This window comes from Rhinopithecus bieti, unplaced genomic scaffold, assembly GCF_001698545.2.
Source record: "Rhinopithecus bieti isolate Rb0 unplaced genomic scaffold, ASM169854v2 scaffold_4911, whole genome shotgun sequence".
Lineage (NCBI taxonomy): Eukaryota > Metazoa > Chordata > Mammalia > Primates > Cercopithecidae > Rhinopithecus > Rhinopithecus bieti.
Window position 1 is genome coordinate 132,787 of NW_016804526.1, and position 13,260 is coordinate 146,046.

Here is a 13,260-nt window from a genome sequence, read left to right on the forward strand (position 1 = left end):
AAAAAAAAAAAAAAAAAAAAAAAAAAGTGGAAAATTTATAGCACTAACCACCTGCATCAAAAAGTTAGAATGATTTCAAATTAGTGATCTAACATCACACGTAGAGGAAACAGAAAAACAAGAACAAGTTAACCCCAGAGCTAGCAAAATATGTAACTAAAATCAGAGCAGAAGTGAACAAAATCGAGAACCAAATATCCATACAAAGAATCAACAAAGCCAAAAGTTGGTTATTAGAAAGGATAACTAGATTGATAGACCACTAGCAACATTAACAAAGAAAAAAAAGAGAGAAGAACCAAATAAGCACAATCAGGAAACAACAAAGGTGACATTACAACTGATCCCACAGAGATACAAAAGATCCTGAGACTATTATGAACACCTGTATGCACAAAGTAGAAAATCTAGAGGAAATGGGTAAATTCCTGGAAACACACAACCTCCCAACATTGAATCAGGAAGAAATTTGAAACCCTGAACAGACCAATATGAAGTCCTGAAATGGAATCAGTGGTAAGAAACCCACCAACCAATAAAAGCCCCAGACTGGATGGATTCACAGCCATATTCTGCCAGACATAAAAGAAGAGCTGATAGGAATTCTACTGAAACTCTTTTTAAAAAATCAAGGACAGACTCATCCCCAGTCATTCTATGAAGGTGGCATCACCCTGATACCAAAACCTGGCAAAGACACAAGGAAAAAGGAAAACTGTAGGCCAATATCCCTGATGAATATAGAAGCAAAAATCTTCAACAAAATACAGCAAACCGAAAGCAGCACATCAAATTGCGGTGATTGTTAATTCACCACAATCAAGTAGGCCTCATTTCTAGGATGCAAGATTGGTTCAACATACACAAATCAATAAATAGCCATTTATGACACACCCACAGCCAACATCTTACTGAATGGGCAAAAGCTGGAAGCATTCACCTTAAGAACTGGTACAAGACAAGGATGCTTAATCTTACCATTTCTATATAACATAGTACTGGAAGTCCTAGCCAGAGCAATCAGGTAAGATAAATAAATGCAAGGCATCAAAATAGGAAAATAAGAATTCAGATTATCTCTTTTCCATGACAGTATGATTCTATACCTAGAAAACCTAAAGACTCCTCCAAAAGCCTCCTACAACTGATAAATGACTTCAGTAAAGTTTCAGGATACAAAATCAATATACAAAAATCAGTAGCATTTCTATGGAGAACCAAAGCAAGAATGCAGTCCCATTTACAACAGACACACACACACACACACACGCACACACACACCTCTTAGAGCTCTAAGACCAAGTTATATCAGTGTTTATTTGAGCTCGGGGAAGAAAGTCAGTGAAAGAAGGCATTCACAGCAGTTCTTGTATTTGTAAGTGAAGGGCAAGGAATTAGATGTAACTAGAGTTTGTGCATTAGAAGGGAAGAGTGGGACTAGCTGAGTGTGGAGACCAGAGGGAATCACTAAGTTCAACCTATTGACAAGCAGTAGGGGGTGATAAGAAGGGGCTTTTTTTCTTTTCATTTTGCTTCAGGGGAAAAACGATTTAATACCTTCCAAGCTCCCCATCCCCCAAGTACTTGGCTGCATTCTACGATTTCAACTTTTCTTCCAATTCTGAATCCTGTTTTCTCCACTTATAAAAGGAAAGTTATCAAAAACAAAGGAAGGTTATCAAAAACAAAATACGTTGGCAAAGTACTCATCACTTCTTCGACTTATATTTTTATTGCCATGAAACTATTTCCTGTATGTTCTTCTATCCAGACAGACATTCACTGCAGTCTATAACGTGAAAGATGTAAGCAAGGATATATAACTATTTCAATGAACAGATTTGGTGAAGTGCCTTCTGTTTTAGTACTTTAAGTTTATCACATTTTGTTGACTTCTGACTTTCCATTTTTCCTAGATTGGAGGAAAGATCTGTTTATGTAGTTTGTTTTTAAATGTGCCAGTGCCTGCACGTTAAGATTTTTAAAAATAAAATTGTATAAAACATATAATGTATTGGTCTTTTGGGGGGAATTAGATGCATCATCACTGTATTACACTGTATCACAACTGTATTACAGCTTCATCAACATTAACTGGTTTGCTTTCGTGATGTTTCTGAGGAATTGGTTCTTTTTGCAGAGGTTCAAGAGAAAGGGCTTTTGAGAAGTTCTCTAGTTCCTTTTGTATACTTACAAATGCTTTATTCACATTGTTAACTTTTCATCATTCATAATGTATATTTTAAGATTAGTGGGCTGGGTGCAGTGGCTCACGCCTATAATCCCAGCACTTTGGGAGGCCAAGGCATGTGCATTACCTAAGGTCAGGAATTCGAGATCAGCCTGGGCAACATGGTGAAACCCCGTCCCTACTAAAAATACAAAATTAGCCAGGCGTGGTGACACATGCCTGTAATCCCAGCTACTCGGGAAGCTGAGGCAGGAGAATCACTTGGCTTTGCTTTGTTTTTTGCCTTAAAGTTGTTGTGGCTGGCAATGTGAAATACGTTCCTGGACTTCTGCCCCCTTAATTTGTTCTTGGCCATTGTCTTTGATGTGTACATCCAGGTTCTTTTTTTTTTTTTTTTTTTAATTCCATAGGTTTTGGGGGAACAGGTGGTATTTGGTTACATGAGTAAGTTCTCCAGTGGTAATTTGTGAGATTTGGTGCACCCATCAACCTCAACAGTACCCAATTTGTAGTCTTTATTCCTCACCCACCTCCTACCCTTTCTACCAAGTCCCTGAAGTCCATTATATCATTCTTAGGCCTTTGTCTCCTCATAGCTTTTGAGTGAGAGCATACGACGTTTGGTTTTCCATTCCTGAGTTATTTCACTTAGAATAATGGTCTCCAATTCTATCCAGGTTGCTGCGAATGCCATTATTTCATTCCTTTTGGTGGCTGAATAGTATGACATGGTGTATATGTGTACCACAATTTCTTTACCCACTCATTGCTTGATGGGCATTTGGGCTGGTTCCATATTTTTGCAATTGTGAATTGTGCTGCTATAAACATGTGTGTGCAAGTATCTTTTTCATATAACGACTTCTTTTCCTCTGGGTAGATATCCAGTAGTGGGATTGCTGGATCAAATGGTAGTTCTACTTTTAGTTCTTTAAGGAATATCCACACTGTTTTCCATAGTGGTTGTATTAGTTTACATTCCCACCAGCAGTGTAGGAGTGTTCCCTTTTAACCGCATCGCTGCCAACATCTATTGTTTTTTGATTTTTTAATTATGTTCATTCTTACAGAAGTATGATGGTATCGCATTGTGGTTTTTATGTGCATTTCCCTGATCATTAGTGATGTTGAGCATTTTTTCATATGATTGTTGGCCATTTGTATATCTTCTTTTGTGAATTGTCTCTACATGCCTTAACTCTATTGTTTTGATGGGATTTTTTTTTCTTGCTTATTTATTTGAGTTCCTTGTATATTCTGGGTATTAGTTCTTTGTCGGATGTATAGATTGTGAAGATTTTCTCTCACCCTGTGAGTTGTCTGTTTACTTTGCTGATTGTTTCTTTTGCTGTGCAGAAACTTTTTAGTTTAAGTTCCACCTATTTATCATTGTTTTTGTTGCATTTGCTTTTGGATTCTTGGTCATGAAGGCTTTGCATAAGCCACTGTCTAGAAGGATTTTCCTGTGTTATCTTCTAGAATTTTATGGTTTCAGGTCTTAGATTTAAGTCCTTGATACATCTTGAGTTGATTTTTGTATAAGGTGAGAGATGAGGATCCAGTTTTATTCTTCTACATGTGGCTTGCCAATTATCCCAGCACCATTTGTTGAATAGAGTGTCCTTCCCCCATTATGTTTTTGTTTGCTTTGTGGAAGATCAGTTGGCTGTAAGTATTTGGGTTTATTTCTGGGTTCTCTATTCTGTTCCATTGGTCTGCGTGCCTATTTTTATACCAGTACCGTGCTGTTTTGGTGACTATGGCCTTATAGTTTGAAGTCATAATGTGATGCCTCCAGATTTATTCTTTTTGCTTTGTCTTACTTTGGCTATACAGGCTCTTTTTTTGGTTCCATATGAATTTTAGGATTGTCTTTTCTAGTTCTGTGAAGAATGATGATGGGGTTTTTTTGTTGTTGTTGTTTTGTTTTGTTTTGTTTTGTTTTTTTACAGAGTCACACTTTGTTGCCCAGGCTGGAGTGCAGTGGCACAATCTCAGCTCGCTGCAACCTCTACCTCCTGGGTTCAAGCAATTTTTCTGCCTCAGCCTCCCTAGTAGCTGAGATTACAGGTCCGCACCACCACACCCAGCTAATTTGTTCATTTTTAATAGAGATGGGATTTTGCCATGTTGGTCAGGCTGATCTTGAACTCCTGACCTCAGGTGATCCACCCGCCTCGGCCTCCCAAAGTGCTGGGATTACAAGTGTGAGCCACCTCGCCTGGCCCTTATGGTGGTATTTTGATAGGAATTGCATTGAATTTGTAGATTGCTTTTGGCAATATGGTCATTTTCACAATATTGATTCTACCCATCAATGAGCATGGGATGCGTTTCCATTTGTTTTGTTATTTATGATTTCTTTCAGCAGTAATACATGCATGCAGGTCCTTAAGCTCCAGGTGGCACCATCTGCATGCAGCACAGGGCTTTAAGATGGAAATTAGAGCTGGTTAGAAGACTTATTTCAGTAGTTTAGAGATGAGGTGATCAGAATGGAGAGTGTAGGGTAATAGGTGTAAGTAAACATTTGGAGGCTATCAGGTGGTAAGAGTGACAGCTTTTCTACTTGGGTGACTGAGTTGATGGTGATTTCTTTAGCAGGATAAAGAATGCAGGGGCAACACAGGGAAACCCAATCTCTACCAAAATATAAAATTAGCCAGCCTCATAACCCAATCTCAAAATATTTTTTTTAATAAAATATCTTTTAAATCCTGCATTCTGTTAATTTTGCTTCCTTCCCTGAGAAGGACATAATATATCTTTTGTTTGTTTATTTGGTTTTTGAGACAGGGTCTCAGTCTGTCACCCAGGCTGGGGTGCAGTGGCACAATCATGGCTTACTGCAGCCTCAACCTCCCCAGGCTTAGGTGATTCTCCCACCCTAGCCTGCAAGTAGTTGGGACTACAGTTATGTGCCACTGCATCCAGCTAGTCTTTATAGTTTTGGTAGAGACTAGGTTTCAAAAACACAAATAAATAATTAAATTAATTAATTTAATTAAATAATGGCTGGGCTCAGTCGCTCACTCCTGTAATCCCAGCATTTTGGGAGGCTGAGGTGGGCAGATCACCTGAGATCAGGAGTTCAAGACCAGCCTGGCTAACGTGGTGAAAACCCGTTTCTACTAAAAGTACGAAAAGCCGGACATGGTGCTGCGATTCTGTAATCTCAGCTACTCAGGAGTCTGAGGCAGGAGAATCGCTTAAGCCTGGGAGGCAGAGGTTGCAGTGAGCGGAGATCGTGCCATTGCACTCCAGCCTGGGCAACAAGAATGAAACTCCATCTCAAAAACATAAATAAATAAAAAAGAGAATGCAGTTTTAGATATAAGGTGGCAGAAAAACATCAAGTGGTAATATTCAGTGGTATATTAGTTTTAAGTCCTCTGCAAAGCAGATGGGATTTTGATGAGCAAGAGATTTATTTGGAGAAATGCCTGTGAAGGAAAAAGGGAGGATGCCATAAAATTGGGGAAAACTATCAGACTGCAGTGCTGATGTAGAGCTGACCCTGTGCTGGGAGTCCCCAAGATCACCCCCAGGTTCAGAAATCACCTAGGAGGATGCACAGAACTCAGCAAATAGTCATTTTCATGGCTATAATTTATCCTAACGGGAGGCAAAAGGTACATGGAGTAAATTCCTGGGGAAATCAGGCACAAACTTCCAAGAGTCTTTTCCCAGTGGAGTCACATAGAATGCACTTAATTCCTCCAGTAACAAGTTGTGACAACGTGTGTGAAATGTCTACCAGGCAAGCCCATTAGAAACTCAGTGCCTGGGGTTTTACTGGGAGGATACTGCCTGCCATGTGTTAAGATTCCAGAGTCTCAAAAGGAAAGCAGATATTCAGAATAAAATGTAGTGTTTGTATTTGTGCTAGTCTTCTGTTTAGGAGGGTGTCTTCTTCAATCACTGGGTGATGCATCTGTCCAAGTCCCCATCTTTTAAAACAAACTTTTTAAAATTTTATTTTTTGGAGACGGAGGTTTGCTATTTTGCCCAAACTAGGCTCAAACTCATGATTGTCCCACTTCAGCCTCCCAGGTAGCTGGGACGACAGGTGCATGCCACTGCACCTGGCCCCAAATCCCCATTTTGCACCACCCATTTTCTCAGACCACTCCTAGTACATGTATGTTAGTTCAGATCCTCCAAGAAGCTAAGGTCGGTTTAGCTGCAGAAGAGATTTACTGGGGAAAATGCTTGTGAGAGGATAGCAGAATGCGGGGAAGAAGTAAGGAGAAGCATCAGACTACGATGCAGCTCTCAGCCCTCCCTGCAAAGGAGAGGGAAAAAGGGTGGGGGAGACAGAGTCTCAGTGCACTGTGTAGTTTTATGAATGTTTCAGCTGGGTCAATGGTAAGACCTCAGGCCAAGTTACCCACAGAGTCACCTGTGTCTTGCAGGAATGGGCCTTTCGCAGTATCCCTGCCATGCTTAGTCCATTAATTTGGGCCAGACCATGGAAAGTGTGACATGAACCTAAGCATGGGAGTAGATCCAGAAGGGCAAGTGTTGGAAGTCACCTCTGTGTTGCAATTGTTTTGTTTTTTTGAGACAGTCTTCCTTTGTCACCCAGGCTGGAATGCAGTGGCACGATCACTGCTCACTGCAGCTTCGACCTCCCAGGCTCAAGTGATCCTCCCACCCACCTCAGTCTCCTGAGTAGCTGGGACTACAGGCATGTGCCATTCAACCTGGCAAATTTTTTTTTTTCTTTTTTATAGAGATGGCATCTCATCATCTTGCCCAGGCTGGCCTTGAACTCCTGGGCTAAAGCAGTCCACCTGCCTTGGCCTCCCAGAGTTCTGGGATTACAGGTGTGAGCCACTGAGCCCAGCCCTGTATTAGAAGTTTTGAAAGTGATAGAAATAGTACAGGGAATAAGTTACATTAATAGATAAAGAAGTGGAAACCTCCCCATTTTACATGATGTGATTATTATGCATTGCATACCTGTATCAAAATATCTCATGTACCCTATAAATATATACATCTACTATGTACCCACAAAATTAAAAAGTTAAAAAAAAAAGTCAAAAGGAGAACCTTTAAGACATTAGTTTTGAAGCAGTGAGCAGAGAAGAAAGGAGCCAATGCAGGAGGCTATATAGTTTTCTGAGAGTTAGGAAAAGACCCAGTAAGATAGAGTTTAAAGAAGAAGGGAAAAGAGTTTAAGGCAAATGTTGTAAAGAAGTTGTTAGTTTTCTGAGTCCCTTTTCACTGGAGTTCAGGTAACAAATTGGAGTGAGTTGACTAGAGAACATAAGTATATACTGCTTTTGAAGATGGGGCAAAATATTTCCAGATAAATAGTGTTTAGTCATGATATATCTTATCTGCATAACAAATTTAAAAGCAAATGATGTCTACTTGTTAAATTTCTCAGAATTCAGCATTCTTCTGGCAGACATTCACAAAGAACTGACAAGGAAAGAAGAGAGATTCAAGCCTGGATGAAAAGAAAACGAAAAGAAAGAATGTCAAAGTACTTAAATGAGCTGGCAGAAAAGAGAGGGCAAGAACATGATCCTTTCTGTCCCAGAAGCAATCCAGTAAGTCTGCAGTGTCAAGGGCAATGGAGTTATAGAATATGTGTAATTACTTTCCTGGCAAAATTTTAAGAAAAAGATTAACATAATTTGGACACATTTTTAATTTGGCATATAGAAAAGTAAATGTTTTACTTAAGTCAGGAAAAGTTAATTACCTTAAAATGTTACAGGATATTGTGCTAACCAAGTTATACTGAATTATCTTAAATATTTTTTTGTCCCCCAGGCTAATGATGGCTGTAGCATTTTAACAAGAGGAGGAGGTTGAGTAATCGGGTGACCAATTGGAGTTGTTCCTTTAATTTTCAGTGAGAGTCATTGGCAGTTGAAACAACTATGTGTATTAAAGCCATTTTAAAAACTCACTTTTCTATGCCTGCTCCCTTACTTAGTTTATAAAATTTACTTGCTTAGAAAACTTTGAGGCTCAGCATGGTGGCTCATGCTTGTAATCCCAGCACTTTGGGAGACCAAAGTGAGAGGATCACTTTTGACCAAGAGTTGAGAGCATCCTGGGCAACATCGTGAGACCTCATCTCTACCAAAAAAAAAAAAAAAAGAAATTAGCCAGGTGTGGTAGCACACACTTGTAGTCCCAGCTACTCTAGAGGCTGAGGCAGGAGGATCATTTGAGCCCAGAAATTTGAGACTGTATCGAGCTATGATCACACCACTGCACTCCAGCCTGGGAGACAAAGGGTGACCCTGTGTCTACAAATAGCGCAAAAGCTAACAAATAAAAAGCCCCGTAATTTTCTGTTAATAAGTTACCTACAAAAAATACAAAAAAAAATTGTCCAATCATGTATCAACAGAACAATGTCACTTCTGTGTGTGTGGTTTTTGTTTTTTTAACTGTCTTTAAAACTGTCAGCGTTTATTTACTGAGCCCTAAATACAGACATCACCATAGTTAGGTCAGGTATATTTTTTTTCAGATGGTAAAACAAAGCACTGTTACTTTGATAGTCACATTACTATGAAAATTACATTTAGATTACAGTTTATCTTTTACTTTGTAATCTGAAATAAAATATAATATCCCTTCATTTTTTCAGCATCATTAGGATAACAAATTCTTTTGGTGAATTTTCCAGATAAACTGTTCCATTAAAACACCAAATGGTGCAAAAGTAGGTGAACTATTGTTTAAAGTGTGCAATTTACTTACCTGTCTCTGAAAAGAGTATATTGGTGTTAACATAACATTTTCTTGATAGCCCAGGAGACATGGTAGTGGCCTTCAGGGCTACTGAGGTACATGTCCAGAATCTTAAAGTGTGTGCATGTGTATTTGAGAGAAGAATGTGTGTGTGTGTGTGTGTGTGTGTGTATGTGTGTTCCCCCAGCCTAATGTAGAATGGGTTCTGACATTACCTTCTTGCTGTCAGTGAAGTAAATACCCAAGATGGTTAGAATTGTGTCCAAATTTAGAATAAATTGGCCAGGAGTAGTGGCTCATGTCTGTAATCCCAGCACTTTGGGAGTCCGAGATAGGAGGATCACCTGACGCCAGGCGTTCAAGACCAGCCTAGGCAACATAGTAAGACCTCGTCTCTAAAAAATAGAAATAAAAAATAAGAAAATGAAAATTAGCCAGATGTAGTGGCACACACCTGTAGTCCTAACTACTCGAGGTGAGAAGATCAAGTATGCCCAGGAGTTGGAGGTTAAAGTGAGTTGTGATCATGCCACTGCAGTCCTGCCTGGGCAGCAGAGTGAGCTCTTGTCTCAAAATAAGTAAACTCTAAGGGTTTAAGAACTGCTTGGTTCATAGATTTTGTGGTCTCATTCAAGATTGCAGACATTGTTTGTTTTGTTTTTTAACTTCTATTTGGGTAAGTTTGGATGAGATTAGTGAGGTGTTAATGTAATTAAAATTTTCATTTGAATTTCTATTAGAAATCAACAAGACCTTTAATTTGTTAGTGACTACTTCTCTACAGGACCTTGAAAAATTGTGTTTACTTCTGAGTGTCCATTTTTATATACATAATTGTGTGTGAAAAGAACCTCACATATAACTCACACCAATAGTTCTTAATGTTCTGGAATAATATGTATGTGTCTGACATTTGTTGTTTGCCTTCTGGTGTATAACTTGAAGAGTTTACAAGTCACAGTCAATTCGCTGTAGTAGGTTTCTGATAAACATTTTAAAACATAAAAATAGCCGGGCGCGGTGGCTCAAGCCTGTAATCCCAGCACTTTGGGAGGCCGAGACGGGCGGATCACGAGGTCAGGAGATCGAGACCATCCTGGCTAACACAGTGAAACCCCATCTCTACTAAAAAATACAAAAAACTAGCCGGGCGAGGTGGCCGGTGCCTGTAGTCCCAGTTACTCGGGAGGCTGAGGCAGGAGAATGGCGTAAACCCGGGAGGCGGAGCTTGCAGTGAGCTGAGATCCGGCCACTGCACTCCAGCCTGGGCGACAGAGCGAGACTCCATCTCAAAAAAAAAAAAACCATAAAAATAATGATTTTAAATGTCTAATTTCAGCTTTATTAACAGGCTCTTGGTGAGGTTAGTTACAAGATTGAGTACAAAGCATAGGCGCTTCCACCTAAAATGTTCCTACTTCACATTTTTTGTGCAGCCAAATAAGGTTCTCTCCTAATTAACTCAATAAAATATATTAATTGAACTAGGAAATAGATTTTGCATTCCATTTATTAAATTTTTCTTTATTTTGAAATGGAGTCTTGCTCCGTCGCCCAGGCTGGAGTGCAGTGGCACGATTTCAGTTCACTGCCGCCTCTGCCTCCTGGGTAGCTGAGATTGCAGGCCTATGCCACATACCCGGCTACTTTTTGTATTTTTAGTAGAGACGAGGTTTCACCATGTTGGCCAAGCTGGTCAGGAACTCCTGACCTCAGGTGATCCGCCTGCCGCCGCCTCCCTAACTTGGTTTTTACTTTAATTACATAATGTTTTAATTTAACATTTTTATGTTTTGTGCTAGAGTAGGAAGCTTCATCAAACACCACAGTGTTTTGTACTGTTTCCTCAAAAACAGAATTATGTCTAATGGTTTAATTATTTGGATTGAACAATAATGAATCAACTGGATATTTCTTATGCAGCTTTACATGACTTCAAGGGAAATAAGGCTGAGACAAAAGATGAAGCATGAAAAAGACAGGTGAGTTTGGTAGCTGTAACCCTGTATATTCTCTCTGACTTCCTTACTGCCTGAGGCATAGGTTAATGCCTTAGGAATTCTGTGTTCACAATAGTCTCTTTTTTGTGAATAAACAGAAAATTATGGAAGATATCACTGCAAGGAAAATAATGAGACTCACTACCCTTTTTTCAAATTTGCTTTCAAATATTATGTGTTTCATTCAGTTTTTATGACTTTTATTTCTGCTGTTCTCCCTTTCCCAACCCAGATATTTACATGCATTTGGGAAACACTCCAGAGACCATAACTACAAGTACTTTTAATAATACTGCCTAATCATTTTCAGAAACCTGATAAATAGAAGGATGTGAGAAGCGTTGAAGAAAGAAAATGCTAAGTGAAATTAGCCAGGCATGGTGGCCCCATGCCTGTAATCCCAGCTACTCAGGAGGTTGAGGCAGGAGAATCACTTGAACCCAGGAGGCGGAGGTTGCAGTGAGCCGAGATCGTGCCATTGCAATCCAGCCTGGGTGACAAGAGTGAAACTCCGTCTCAAAAAAAAAGAAAAAAAGAAAAGAAAATGCTAGGTGATCTTCAAACACTATATTCCCTCTGGATACTCTTCTGAGTGTCCATTTTATGGAAGTAAGATACTAGCGACTCTTAGTAAATGATGCTTAATTCTTTGTCTACAGATTGCTGCTCTCTGAACACTACAGTCGTCGAATCTCACAAGCATACGGTCTGATGAATGAACTATTATCTGAGTCAGTACAGCTACCAACTGTACCACAGAAACCATTGCCTAACAAACCCAGCCCTACTCACTCTTCCAGATGTCAACACTGTCCTTCTCCAAGAGGGTAAGACAAGGTTTGACATGCCATTTGGCAAGATAATGTCAGGCCTGATAAGAAGAAATGTAGCACTTTTGTGACCTAAGTTCAGTGCATTTGCATTTACCCTGCTTAGAGTTGTGATGATAAAGTGAAGGAAAAAAAGTAGTCTCATAATCATGAGGTCTTTATACATTGATATAATCACCAAGGAAAAAGGCAGAAATTGTGTTACATTTCTCACTAAGCTTACAGCGCATTTAGGTATTCCAGAAGTATGAAATTTAGTATGTGTGCAGTCCTGTTTTACTTAGTTAGTTGTTAATATTTGCCTCCGTAATTTGCCTCCTAACTGCTCATCCTATTTTTCCATTTGTCATCTCTCTTGCAGAAACAGCCAGTCCCCAGCTGCTTACCACTTGCCTTTCTGCTACCCACCCCAGACCTGCCCACTTATGCTCATTCAACTGTAGCTACTATTATGTATTTTACTTTAATCACCTACAGAGGGGTTATATGTGAGTTCATTAGGCAGTAATTAATTAAACATAGAATGCTGAAGAAAACTACCCAAGTATAAAATTTCTTATGCATGGTCAACAAACATGCAAAGTTCTATTGATAATCATAAGGTGAACATGAAATGGAGTACAGTGTTGTTAAGCATCACCACCTTTGACAAAATGAATTATTAGAATTATAAACATAATCACATAATTTAAGAGCCTAGAGGAGATACTACCAAAACAAACCCAGATGTAATCAGATCATTTGTGTGTATACTGTGGAGTTTACTTCCAATACCAAAGATTCCCATTGGGACTTTTCTAGAATAAAGCAGGGATTAAATACATATATAACTGCCCAGTATATGGATAACTTGAAATGGGGAGTGAGATAACCACAAAAAAATTTTGTGAAAAAAATGAAGTTTGAGGTATGAGATACAAAGAATAATTTGTTGAGAGTTATATGTTAAGTGTATCACTGAGGTACAGAATAGGCAGTATCAAGTGAATATAATCTGAGCTATATTTTGGTCCATTTTTTTTTTTTTTTTTTTTTTTTTTTGAGGCGGAGTCTCGCTCTGTCGCCCGGACTGGAGTGCAGTGGCCAGATCTCAGCTCACTGCAAGCTCTGCCTCCCGGGTTTACGCCATTCTCCTGGCTCAGCCTCCCGAGTAGCTGGGACTACAGGCGCCTGCCACCTCGCCTGGCTAGTTTTTGTATTTTAGTTGAGACGGGGTTTCACCTGTTAGCCAGGATGGTCTCGATCTCCTGACCCCGTGATCCACCTGTCTCGGCCTCCCAAAGTGCTGGGATTACAGGCTTGAGCCACCGCGCCCGGCGGTCCATTTTTTTTCCTTAAAGTAACAGGGTCTTGCTCTGTCACCCAGGCTGGAGTGCAGTGGCATTCACAGGTGCAATCATGGCACACCACAGCTCGAGCCTCTGGGTTCCAGTGATCCTCCTGTCTCACCCTCCCCAGGAGCTGGGGCTATAGGCCTGCGCTACTGTGCCCAGCTTAATTTGGGCTTTTTGAA

The 13,260-nt window shown here is 39.8% G+C and overlaps 1 protein-coding gene and 1 pseudogene across 1 annotated transcript in view; one reads left to right on the plus strand and one right to left on the minus strand.

Annotated features, from left to right (window-relative positions):
* Positions 1–13,260, plus strand: part of CPLANE1 (ciliogenesis and planar polarity effector complex subunit 1) — a 155,968-nt gene that overhangs the window by 128,434 nt on the left and 14,274 nt on the right. The window contains 3 exon segments of the mRNA XM_017868905.1: positions 7,590–7,755; positions 10,841–10,899; positions 11,577–11,744. Of these exon segments, the coding sequence (XP_017724394.1) occupies positions 7,590–7,755; positions 10,841–10,899; positions 11,577–11,744 (393 nt within the window).
* Positions 2,063–2,546, minus strand: LOC108527567 (uncharacterized protein C8orf59 homolog; annotated as a pseudogene).